This window comes from Odocoileus virginianus, chromosome 26, assembly GCF_023699985.2.
Source record: "Odocoileus virginianus isolate 20LAN1187 ecotype Illinois chromosome 26, Ovbor_1.2, whole genome shotgun sequence".
In the NCBI taxonomy this organism is placed as follows: domain Eukaryota; kingdom Metazoa; phylum Chordata; class Mammalia; order Artiodactyla; family Cervidae; genus Odocoileus; species Odocoileus virginianus.
Window position 1 is genome coordinate 46,248,241 of NC_069699.1, and position 12,702 is coordinate 46,260,942.

The following is a 12,702-nucleotide window of genomic DNA, read 5'->3' on the forward strand; positions in this document are numbered from 1 at the left end:
GTGGGGCAGGATCAGGCATCTCGAGCTCCCAGGTTCCCCCTGACTCTCCTGGTGACCACCACAGGCACCTCAACACTGCTGGCCGCCTCATGAGAACAAGCTTGGGTGTGGCTCTCCCATCACTGCGCCGGGCGGTGTCAGTATGCCAGCCCTGCCTCCAAGAGCCAGCCTCACTGAACCTCAGGTTGCTAGGTTGTTAAATGGGTCTGGTCCCTTTTGCCTTGTATCTGACTACCTAGGGAACATGCTGGGGGGAGAAGGAGGTGCTGCATACCCCCAAATGCCCACCATCCATGTCAGTGAGGGGGGCAGGTGGCTCCGGGCCTGGGGAGCAGATGGTGGATCCTGGGCCGGGTGACTGTCCGTACCCTGCATCTCTGGCCTGGATTTCTGTTTTGCTCTAGAGCGGCCTTAGCTAGTTCGTGAGCTCCTGTTGCTCCCTGCTATATCCCAGCTCTAGACTGCTGGGAAATTCAGACAATGACCCAAGTGTCGGTACCTTGGGAGCCCATAGGCCTCCCCAGGGGAGTGGAGGTAGGTGATAACTGCAGTCCCTGAGGTTTGAAAACCAGCAACTCCTTCAGCCCACAGATGGAAACCGAGGCACAGAGCGGGGGTGGGCGAGTCTACACAAAGTGTGCGGACTTCAGCCCTGGGAACCACAATCCCAGGTGGAGGAGGGTGGGTGGAGGGCCGAGGTCCTGGGCTGCCCGAGATGCCGACAGGGTGACAGGGATGAGGGAGGACAGCCCCGGATCTGCCCGCACGTTGCTTGCTTCCTGGAAGAAGTGTCTGCGCCAGCACCCGGCCTTTCTGGGAGAGCCATGAATTATGCACGGAAGCCACAGGCCTGGGCAGGCCCATCATAAATGAGCTTTAATAATTCATACGGAGAGGAGCCGGGGAAAGGGAGGGCCTCCTGGGCTGTCCCTGGGGCAGCCACTGCACTTCCAGCCCTTCTGCAGGCTGAGCTGAGCACCCCACGTTCCCGCTCCAGTGGCCGCTGTGTGCGGGCTGGGCAGGACGGCGGGGAGGTCAGAGCCGGCTGGGGAGGTGCGCTTGCTCGGCCAAGGGCCTGTTCCTCCAGGCTGGAGACCGGGGGCCTCCTCCCTTAGGGCTCCCAGCCCAGCACAGAGAGCGCAGTAAACAAGAGAGAGGAGGTCTGATGGAATTTTAGCTAAAACAATAATGCCTGGAGGGCACCAGAGATCAGTGGCTGCTGGGAGGGTACCACTTAAAACGGGAGGGGGAGGGCATGGTGGACTTCCCCGAAGGAGGTGAGAGGGGAGCCTTGAGGACTTCTGAGAAGAGGCTGATCCAGGCCGAGGCAATAGCATGTGCAGCGGCTGGGCAGGGACTACAGGAGTGTATTCTAGCCACAACGAGAAGGCCAGTGTGGACTGAGAAGTGAGGTCAGAGGGGCCATTGTGAGTTCAGCCCCTGGCTGGGCTTTGAGTGTTGACCCAGGAGGCACACTCTTACACTCTGGCTGAGTGTGGAGGTGAACAGCCTGGGCGGGGAGGGGTGGCGGGAAGCGGGGGTCCCAAAGGGCAGAAGCTGAAGACCAGTGAACTGGTGATTCCACCACTTGTCCTGGAAAGAAATGACCATGGCCCAGGCCAGACGGGGGGTCGGGGTGGTGGAGGGCGGTGGGCAGGTTGTGAAGGTGGAGCCCACGGGACTTGCTGAGATGGGATGTAGGTATGAGAGAAAGCAGGTTCCAGGTAACCCTGAGGCTTGGGGCCTGAACCAAAGAGCTGGCATCAGGGTATGGAGAGAGGGAGGAGAGGGTTCAGAGGAAGGGGCAGGGTCTGGGTTTTGGACCCATTCGGTTTGAGAGGCCCATTAGGCATCCAAATGGACCGGCCATGCCACAGCTGGGCAGAGGTGTGTGTTCATCAGCCGTGTGACCTTGGGCACATCACGCAGCTGCCCTGTACCTCAGCTTTCCCCTCTGAGGGCCGGGGATGATGATCTAACTGCTGTGAAGGTAATTCAGGCCTGGTGAGGCGAGCAGGAGGCCTCACTCAGACCCCTTGGAAACAAATCCCCGAGTGGCCTCTAGACGCCACAGGCTACCCCTCCTGGGGCAGAGAGGGAAACAGACCTGGAGAGTTCAAACCACGGAGCCGGGTGTGTCCCATGTGACCTGGCACATGGCAGGGGCTGGGGGAGATTCAGCCTGGGGGCCGCTCACTACCCTGGCCGAGCCCACCAGCCTGGGTCTGGGCCTCAGTCGCCCGCTGTCCTGCAGACCAGTGGTTCCCTTCCTGCTGCACACCTTCTTCGTCTCCCTGGCTCGCTGCTGCCTCCGCTAGGCCCTCTCCTAGTTGCGCAGGGACTGCTCCCACTGCTGGCAACCCCAGACCAGGTCTGGAGAGGAAGGTCCCGCTGAGGGGCTGTTCAGGAGCCCTGCGGCTCTCGGTGCGACAGTATCAACACAGTTCTGTGTTGCTCCAGTTCACTTTCTACATGAGTTAACTGTGGCCCAGACAAGGGAAAGGATGTCACCAAGGCCACACAGCTAACCACATCAGAGACTCAGGTGGGCCTTCCATGCTGGCCTCCTCGTCTCCCCTAGGAAACCTCCTCCTCCTTCTCAGCCTGAGTGTTGCTGGCTTGTCCCAGTCCTTGTGATCCCCCCTGACTGCAGGAGCCCCTCTGGGTCCTCAGTCCTACGCTGAAGGCGGGGAGTGAGGCAGAGTGCTGTGGCCGCTTGCTGTGTGAGCCTGGAACACTGTTCATCCCTCTCTGAGCCAAGTGGACTGCCCGGCTCTCCCAGCCCTGGGTGATTGCGGCTCCCTGCTTCCAGGCCTTCTCCCCGCCCCCCACCATCAGGCTATTAGGAGTAAATACTGGGCTGGACCTGACGCCCTAATTAAAGTGAATGACTGTTCACCGGTAGTCTAAGTGGGGAGGCACAGGCTTGCAGCCTCCCAGCCAAGAGCCAACTGGAAGGAAGGCTTTCTCCCCGATGAAGAAAGGGAAGGGACAGCCCGTAATTAATAACCTCATTAAGGAGCAGTATTTGGGCAGGGTCCCAAGACACACATAGTCGAGACCGATGGATTTGGACTAATTTGAGCTTCAGCAGCACCAGCCCCTCCCCGGAACCAGGGAATCTCTGAGGATCACTTGTGATAAGTGGGATGCCTTCATCCCTGTGTGCATGGGATGGGTGGGTGGAGGTGGGGACAGTGCTCCTGGGGCCCCATGTTACTCACACTTAGGAATCCCTTAAACTGAGTCAAATCTGTGGGAGATGAGCCTGTCCCTTTGAGTCTGCATCTCAGCTTACCTGCTTGTGAAGAGGTGGATGGCTAACCGGGGAGCCTTATTCCATGTGACTTGGCTGAACCGGCATGCTTCCATCTCCCCAGGCTCCCGTGCGGCCCCCACCCACCATGGTTTGTGCAGTGCCAGGCCAGCTCTGACTGGTCTCCATGCCTCCAGGCACTCTGGCCTCAATGGCCTGGAGTGATTTGACCACTTGGCCTCTCAAGAGTGAATGACCTTGGCTAGACTTGCCCTCTGTTCTTCGGAGGCTGTGATCCAATCAAGGTCAGGGGCCCTACCCTGGACTTTGAGCCCCAAAAGATATTGAGGCCCAAGAGTCTTCTCTCCTGAGTGGACAAGCAGGAAGGATGCTCTGATCTTAGAGGCCCTGCCTTTTTCTGGGCATCTCCCCTGTGTCAGACGGGGTCTCTTAGTGCAGGAGGGACTGCGGCCCACCCAGAAGCCCCAGTCCAAGGAGGAGGCACAGCCATCGCATGCTTTATGAGCGCAGGTCTGAGGAGGGGGACTGGACTGAGAGGAGGACAGCCCTGCCGCCTGGATGAGTCTGTGTGCATGTGTGCTGGGGGGCAGTCATCATGGTTAGCATCCCATCTGTGGGGCAGCGGTCCCCACCTGCTTCTGTTTTGGGTCCTGGGTGGTGGACAAGTGGTGAGCTTTATCTCCATTTTCCAGATGGGAAAACTGAGGCCTAAGAGGGCACATCTGGCCCAAGGTCATGGAAGAGCCAGGACTGAGTCTGGGCACTCAGTCTTGGTAGAGAGGGATATCCACTGAGTGGTCAGGGAGGACTCCTCGGGGGAAGTGACTCTGGAGATGCCACAGTCTGGGGTGCAATCTAGAGCTTCCTGCTGTTGGCAGCAGGGTTGTGGCCTAGCAGAAGGGCTGGCCACGTTCCAAGCCCTCTTTCAGCAGGGGCCACTACTGTTCTCTGAGCTTGGGGTGAACTCTCCCGGCTGGAATGGGGAGTGGGCTCCTTGCCCTGTTATAAGTCATCTTCCCCTGCGACAGGGTGAGCATAACGCCCAGGCCCTCTGGCCCAGCTCTCGTGAGCTCTTTTCATGTCTCTGTCCCTCCCATCTCTCCTTCTGTCTCTCCCAGACCACCACCCAGCTCCTGCCCTTTGTTTTCTTTCCCCTTCAGAAGGCACCAAGGTGGGAGGTGGCTGAAGGAGGCTAGCTGAAATATAATCAGAATAATTAAATAGCACTGTATTTTAAATCATTACCTCTCCCAGAACTAAGAGAATAATTGGCCAGTCTGTCACGAGAGAAGCAGGAGACCTGTGGGCCCCCACCACGGCCAAATTTGGTTCACATACCCTCGACAGCAAGCAGCCTCCCTTGTGCCTGCTCCCCCACACCCCTTACTGCCCTGGCCCAGCCCTGCCCTCCACTCCTCCAGCCTCACCTGTTCTTCCGCCCTCAGCATCTCCCTGCTGCACGATGACTGCCCTCCTTGAGCTGAGCAGGGAGGGCCGTAGACTGCTCTTAGGCCCCCAGTGGATGGGGTTTATCCAGGCAGCCTGCCTGGTGGAGGCAGTCTGTTGCAGGACTTTGGTGGCAAGAAATGCCTCCTTGGGAGTGGTGAGAAAGCCAGCAGAGGTAGTTGGGGGTCCAGAGACCCTCAGCCCTGGTGGGCCTTAGCCTCTCCCAGGCGTTCCCCTGTCTGCTCTTGAAGGGAGCCCTCCGCCTTCCCTCTAGTCTCTCTGCAGGGTCCAGCCGCCCACACCTAGCCGTGCCCTCTGAGGGTGAACCTGCAGTGTCACCTGTCTCTGGTTTTTTGATTTGTTTAATTATAGATGAGTTTTCTGCATAATTTATTCCAAAAGCCTGGATTATACTGTACAATTAAATCACATTCTGATCAACAACTTCACGTATAAAATTAACAACTGGCAACAGTTTAAACTGTGCTGCTGCATCTGCACGCAGGCTCTTCCCCTCTTCCCTCTCCGCTCCTTCCCCTCCTCCTCCCATCCCTCCCCTCCCTCCCCGACTCATCCCCCACCCCTCCCCTCCGCTCTCCTCCCCCTTCTCCCTCTGGACAAGCCTGTGCAGCCCGGCCTCAGGACCGGACGCCCTCACCCCCCGGGTGCTCTGTAGTTTGACCTGGGCCTCCCTAGCCTTCTAGCTGGGGTCTCGATGGTTCTGTCTTCTAAAGAGGCCCTCAGCCTCAGTTCCTCACCCCACACATGGATGATTTTGCTCCCCTGCCTGATGATGACACCTCCTCTTCCCTCACATACTCCTCTTGGTTCTGAAATATGCCTTGGAGACTGAGACCCAGAGAGTGCCACAGCACCTAATGTCGTCTTCTTCCTGCTGGGATTGCCCTCAACCCTCTAGCCCTCAGACACACACATCTTTGCCCTGTGCCTGCTCCCTGCCTCTCTTAGGCTGGGGATTAGGGGGTTACAGGGAGCTATTAGGGAAACCCTATTCCTAGCACCCTACCTCCATGCCCCCTCCCCACAAGCAGGCACGCAGGGAAGATTTCCTAAGCACTGGGTGGGGAAGAGGGGGTCTGAATTTGATGAACTTCTAGCCCACAGGGGACTGCCAAGTAATAATACGGCTCATCCAAGTTGCCCTGTGGATTTGGCCCTGAAAGCTATTCAGCTAATCATTGCCATCCCTGTTTACAGACCAGAAAGCTGAGGTTCCAAGGGGCAAGAACTTTCCACGTTCACTCAGACAGCTGGCAGAGGTAGCCTCTCCCTGAGGCTTCCCAGAGGCTGCATCGTCCTTGGGCAGGTGGGGTCACAGAGCTGATGGAGCCAGGAGGACTGGTGGGCCTGGCTTCTCTCTGTAGAAGAGGGCTGCTTGCCAGGGGCCTCAGTTTTCTTGTTTGTGAAATGGGGGCTCAGTGCCTGTACCCTGCTGGGTTCGGGCACATCGGGGGACACAGTGGTGTGAGGCTCTCAGTACCCACCCCAGGCATCCTGCCGGCTGCAGTTCCTGGCTGCACGTGCCTCCTCCCAGATGCTCTCTCTCCTCACTGTTGTGCTAATTTGGCACTTGGAGACACTTGGCGATGAGCAGTGTCATCTCAGTGAAGAGCATGGAAAATCACAGGGATGTGGGGAGCCAGCAGGTGGATCTGTCCTGTTGGGAGGGTGACCCATTGGCTCCACTGTCTGGCCTGGGAGGAGGTGGCATATCCGGGCACTTGGGTCCAGGTCGTTGGGACCCCAGGCAGGATTTGGTCAGTTTGCCTTTGACTCATTGGAGCCATGGGTCCTAGAGTCTCCCCTGTCCTTCCAAAGCCCCTCGCCCCCGTCCTTCCAAAACCGCCATTCCCTTCTGCTGAAGTATGACTGTGCCTGGCCAGGGTGAGTCCTGGCTTGCTGGGTGGTTTCTCTGGCCTCTGGGCAGGAACACTGCAGGTGCACAATTGACTCCTGGCCTCCTCGGTCCCATGTGTTACCCTTGGAGCCAGCACTGGGGCACCAGCCAAACCCTAGAGCCCCCAGATCACATCTTTGTGATGATGAAATCAATGATCTGTCACTTTCTTTTAAACTCTGGGACATGTGTTGCCTTCCTAGTTGGGTTTGGTTTAGGTAACGAATCAGAATATCTTGATTTCCATGGCATCGTGATGATGGGCAGTGCAGCTGGGGTCTACCCAGCAGACCCACTGTGCCAAACCAAGGGCCAGAGCCATCCCTCGACCCCAGGAGGGTGTGCATGTTCTGATGTGGTATGGCTAGGCCAGTCCCTGCGGGCTCCTAGCAGCGTCTAGAGCTGCTCAGCCAGGGGTGGGGGTTGGTGGATGGTGGGAAGACGTGTGTGTTTGTGTGTGTGTGAGAGAGAGAGAGAAGGAGAGAGAGAGGGACGGAGGGAGGGGGAGAGAGGGAGAGTGGATGTGGATATGGATGTGTCTTGGGAAGAATTGGACTTTATTCTGAGATTTAGTTCTTTAAAAAATTTTTTTGTGTTGAAATAGCCTTTTTTGATGAAATGATGGTGATTATAATAATGGTAACAATAGCAATGTGTTGTCTGAGCAAAATAAAAACTTGGCATCCATGTCTGCTCTTTCAACTAATTTTTCTTTACTTATCTGTGAAATTCTAGCACCAAAGACCTATAGATACACTAGAAAAGAGTCAACAGCCTGGGGTCATATCAGTGCTGTGCTGGTAAATGTTGACAGTTCACTCTCTGGGGGAAAAAAACTGAGATTGGCAGCCTTTGCAGATTTCTGGGCTATGAGTATTTCCACTACGACGATTTCAAGCTCCCGAGGTGAGGACGCTGAATGCAGAGTCTGGAGGAGGTGCATACTATCGGCTGTTGCTAACTCCAGCACACCCCTGGGTCAAGTTCACCACTTGGGTGGATGACCTTGGGTGGGTCACTTTTAAAGCCTCTGAGCCTCAGTTTACTCATCTGTAAAGTGGGGATGGTAAGTGGGAATTTGCTTCTCTGTGAGAATTGACATGCTGGCCCCACACCTTGTACCTCACGGGAGCCCTTGTACCTGTTAGTCTCAAGAAGATAGTGATCGGCATTCTGTCCCCTAGACCAGTGAGTGGCTGAGATCAGGGTCAGGCCCAGGGCAGAGCTAACAGTTCCCTTGGAGATCAGTTCCTTGACCTCAACCATTCATGTGCCACCTGCCTAGCTGGCCACAGGACTGTGCAGCAGCCCATTTCAATATTAGCCAGCCCCCCCACCCCAGGCTCTGTCTCAGGAGCATAAAACAGCCACCTGCCACACTGCCCATCCTCAGCCAGGGCCAAGCCATCAGTGCGTGGTGGACAGGAGCCAGGGGCCAGGCAGGCTGTCCATTCTCTGCTCGCTTTACCCTCCCCCATCTGGCGGTTAAGACCTGATCACCCTTCGTAGCTGGGCCTGCAGCCTGACCTCCCCCCCACGCTCAGTGTTCATTTTTTCCCTGCAGTGGGGAGCAGAGGTGGGCATCAGGCAGTGGCTTAAACCAGCAACAAGCTAAGGCTAATACCTCTTTCTTTTGATGTTGATTTTTTTTTTTTCCCATCACGGTCCTGACATTCAGCTTGGCAAATTGCAATTAGTGATCTGCCCGCCTCCTGATCTGAGTTCCCATGCCAACCAACCCGGGCACACAATGGCAAGGGCCCAGCCCCCAGCCACAGGGATGTGGGGCAGGGGGCTGGGATAGAGAGTCAAGCTTCTCTGACCCAGAGAGCTGTAAGAGACCTGGCCCCGAGCAGCACTGGCAGAGGTAGGGGAAGCTTCAGGACCAGGGCAGGATTGGGGCCAGACTCCATCTCCTGGATCACATGGCTCCTGGGGTACCCCTGCAGAGGTGGGGGACTGGCTTTCCCCCAACCCTTACGTGGCGTCCTGGGATGTGCTTAACCCATGGGCATATTTCAGTCTTTGTGAGAATTCTCCTATGAGCCCTCCCTGGAAAGGCCTTGCTCTGTGTCTGGTGGGGTCGGGAAGTTGAGGTGTCTTTCAGATGCATTAGAGTGGAGACCTTGGTCACAGCAGAAAACACTTTCTACCATATGGAGACTGTCTTTCTGGCCAGCAGCCCTTGGCCAGGGCTGGTGTGATTTTGCTCACCTGATCTGGCACTGCATGAAGTGGGGTTACAGGTTAGACTCCAGGCCAGCTCTCTCCCAGGTTACCATCCCAGTTCACGAGTGTGGGCTGAGAATATGGGGTCTTGTGGCCTCCTGTCCATCCTGTCCCTTCATAAAGATTCCCATGCAGCTCTCACGTGTGCTTCTCAGACCCCACAGGGTGGCCTCAAATCATCCCCACTTTCTGGAGGAAGACAGTGAGACCCAGGTGGATTAAAACAACCTCAGGGCGGCTCCAGTGCAGAGGAGACCTGCCCAGGCTGGGGCTCAGGTGGAGGGCTAGTGGGTCTCGCCACGTCCCCAGAAAGGGGCAGGCTGGTCTGAACGGGACCTGCGGGTGGCTGGTTTGTGCGGGGCATCCAGCGATGAGCCTCTGTTTACTACTTTGCTGGAAAGGCGAGGACGCCGTCCACGCCCACTGTTTAGAGGAGGCCCCGAGGGGCAGGGAGCTGCCCCAGGCTACACAGCAACCCTCGCTCGCCTGCCCTCCCCTTGCCCCAATGCCACCCAGCCTTGGGGCAGGAGGCTCTGAGATGCAGCGACATCAGGCTCACCCACGTCCCCTCCTCCCTGGTGTCCTGAGTCCCCAGGTTCAGAGCAGCAGCTTCAAGGGCTGCCTCTTCACGGTGAAAAATAGTCTCCCTGCAGGCTTCTCAGAGCCACTGGACTCCCTGAGTTGCATTTAAACTCTAATCTGCTCCCCTCCCTGGCCGTCCGACAGTACGTGAGGAGAGCCTGGGCCACCAGGTCCAGACTTCAAAGGGAAAGAGTCGTTCCCAGCCTCTGTTTCTTCTCTAGTGAAAACTGGGTTCTGAAGGGGCGGCTGCTGTGGGTCACCCCCAGGTGGCCGGGGCGGGGCTGCTCACGCTGCAGGCGGGTCCTCCTGACACTTCTCTCCTCTCTGCACACAGGATGCAGCACTGGGCCCGGCGCCTGGAGCAGGAGATTGATGGTGTGATGCGGATCTTTGGGGGTGTCCAGCAGCTCCGCGAGGTAAGCCCTCTGCCACTGGCTTCCCCTTTAGGGACCCTCTTCCAGCTGCGAATGGGGAAAGGGCTTCAGAAATGAGTGAGGAAGGCTTGGTGCAGTTGAGGACCTGCTGTGATGGGACATGTGGGACCTCTGGGAGCAGGTGGGGAAGCAGAAACATTGACTCCTTTGGGTCTTGATCTGCTCTTCCCCAGGTCACTGTGTTGGAGTTTTACCTAGTCGGCTCTGATGGGGAGATGGCGGGCTTTTCAGGAGAGTGAGGTCTGTGCTTGAGGCAGCGTATGGGGTGGGATCCAGGCCCTGGCGGCTCCAGTGGAACGTAGTTGTGCACGGAAGCCAGAGGCACTGTCCTCGAAACACGGATGGCCAGGCCAAACCGCCCTGGAGAGCGGTGCTGCCCGCTCAGGGCGCTGCATGCAGCGGGAGATGAGTGGCAAGTGCGTGCTTGGCGAGATGAGGGATCAAGGGGCGGGTGGGTGATTGATTAGGCGCGAGCAACCACATTCATCCTGGGAGATTATGTTAATGTTTGAAATAGTGATGTGAAGAGCAGGCCATCCGTCACCCCCAGAAGGCTGCAAAATGTGTTGCTGTCAGGCCACGGGCTCCGGAGCTGTCGCTCTTTATGTGGAAATGCGGAGTCTCAAAGACCTGAGCTCTTGGAGTGGTCGGGGTGGGGCTCCCAGGTATGTGTTGGACTTGAGGAGTTCTTTGCTGGCTGCCTGGGCTGGGAAGTGTGACCATAACTGAACAGGAGATTACTAGGTATTTCCTGCCAGTGGTTGGCTTGGGAACAGCAGATTAAGTGGAATTATCATTGGGAGGTTCAGTCAAGGGTCCAGGCCCCAGACTCAGTGATGAGATACTCCACTGTGTTCCTGTGTCCCTCTTGGTCAGGCCCAGGTCAGCAGAGGGAGCGTTCATGGGGTGTTGTCCTCAGGCCTGGCACCATTCTCAGCTTGTAGCTGGTACCCAGGAAATGAGAGTGGACGTGGGTGTGTTGATGTCGGCTGTGGGTGTGGGACCTGTGGCACAGGATGGGGCTAATCAGGGATGGCTATCGAGGTGGTAACATAGTTGGGAGGGGGAGTCTGAGTCTAAGGCCTAAGCCATTAGCCTGCAAGGTGTCCTTCCCCCCAGCCCCGGTGGCCCAGCCTCTCTTGAGCGCCCCCTTCCCTGGTGGCTGGGCTGGAATTGCAGTAACCCCCATCCTACTCTCTTCCTGTGAACTCTCAGTGACTCAGCCATGCTCGGAGGCCGGCAAAGCTTTCCAGAGAAGGCACGGTAGGAAAAGCTGTTCCGGAACAGAAGTCAGTTTCTGCTCAGGAATAGCGCCCAGCGCTTACTTGGTTCTCAGTGGGCCCTGCCAAGTGCAGCTGTGTAGGTTAATGAAGACACGAGAGTTCCCTGGAGTGTGTGTCCTGTGCCTTTCCAAGCTTCGTATCAGGACATGAGATGTACCCCATGCACTTCCAGCCATGAAATCTTCCATGCTTTCAATCCTCAGCTCAAGTATATTGCTTATTTTATAGTCATGGGCAGCTCAGACCGTAAAAGTTTGCTATTGGGAAAATAGTGTACATGTTTCAGGCCGGAGACACGGGTCTATCTGAACCATTGAGCTTCCTGGGTGGTGCGGACCGGAGATGGAGTCCCGCTCAGCAAACCCACTGTGTGCTCCTCGGCAGGTCTTAGACCCTCTCTGATCCTCATTCTTGGTCCATGGCGTGGCTGGGAGATCTGGCTGGAATGAGGCGGTGAGAATGGGAGTGGACAGGCTGACACAGATATGCTCCTTTTCTGGAAACCAGATTTAAATTTTCCTCACTGATCATTGTCATTCCTAGGATGTGCTGTTCCCTTCCTTTCTGCCGGGAGTCAAGCGATTCTACACACTTTCATCAATGAGCACATCATCGCCCACCCCCACCTTCCCAGGGGTCACGCAGTGGGATATGGCAGAATTGGGGCTCAAATGCTGGGCTCCTTACCCCTGTTCCAGGGCACTGCTTCCTGTCTAGCTAGGCCTCCCTTCTTGGGGTGGGCAGGATGAGCCAGGAAAGAAGGAAGCTGGGCCAGGCTCAGTGAGGCTGTGGTCAGGCGGAGAAGTGCTGACCTGGCATTCCAGGCTCCTTCTGGCAAGCCTCTGCCTGTCGGCGCCTGCCAGCTCTCCAGTGGCTCTCTGTCCTGCTCTGGGCTTCTCTCACCTGCTTCCCCAGCCTCTTATTTCCTGCTGACAGCTCTGGGGCTCCTTCTTGGCACAGGACACTCTTGTGAGGTGGGCAGTAGGGGAGCAGGTGAAGAGATCTAGAAGAAAAAGGCAGCCCTATGAGAGCAGGAGGAGCAGTCCCCCCCCCCACCACCCCCACAACGCACCCACAGCCCTGACTAAGCCACCACGGCTCTCCTTGAAGTGGACACGAGAGGGCCCGTGTGCCCGGCTCAGAGGGTCAGGAGGATGCTCACACTGAAGCTCTGACCCAGCCATGATGCTCCGTGGACCCTGGTGCCACCTCTGCCAAGCCTATGGCTTCCATCCCCATTGAGGCCACCCCTCTCCCTGCCTCCCTGAGCCACCCCCAGACACCTTGCCGTTGGGGTGATCCTTGACATTCTTCTCCAACTTGGCTGCCCTCTCCACCAGCCCCAGTCCTGGAGGCAGCCCCACCCCCAGGAGCTGGGTGCCACAGAGCTGGCAGCTGCAAGAGTCCAGAAACTGCAGACAGTGGCATTTAGGAGCAGTTTCCTTGTCTTGGCATTTTCCTCCTCCTGACCTAAGAACAACCCCACAAGGGCGTGGCTGGGTACAGACCGTGGCCCATTTATAGGTTGGACAC

General features: G+C 57.1%; 1 protein-coding gene across 8 annotated transcripts in view; it reads left to right on the forward strand.

The window, feature by feature from the left end:
* The window catches only part of CACNA2D2 (calcium voltage-gated channel auxiliary subunit alpha2delta 2), a 141,776-nt gene that overhangs the window by 16,112 nt on the left and 112,962 nt on the right, over positions 1–12,702 (forward strand). For all 8 annotated transcript variants that reach the window (XM_070456027.1, XM_070456025.1, XM_070456028.1 and 5 more), the window contains exon 2: positions 9,787–9,868. In XM_070456027.1, coding sequence (XP_070312128.1) covers positions 9,787–9,868 — 82 coding nt within the window. The remainder of the gene's footprint in view (positions 1–9,786; positions 9,869–12,702) is intronic.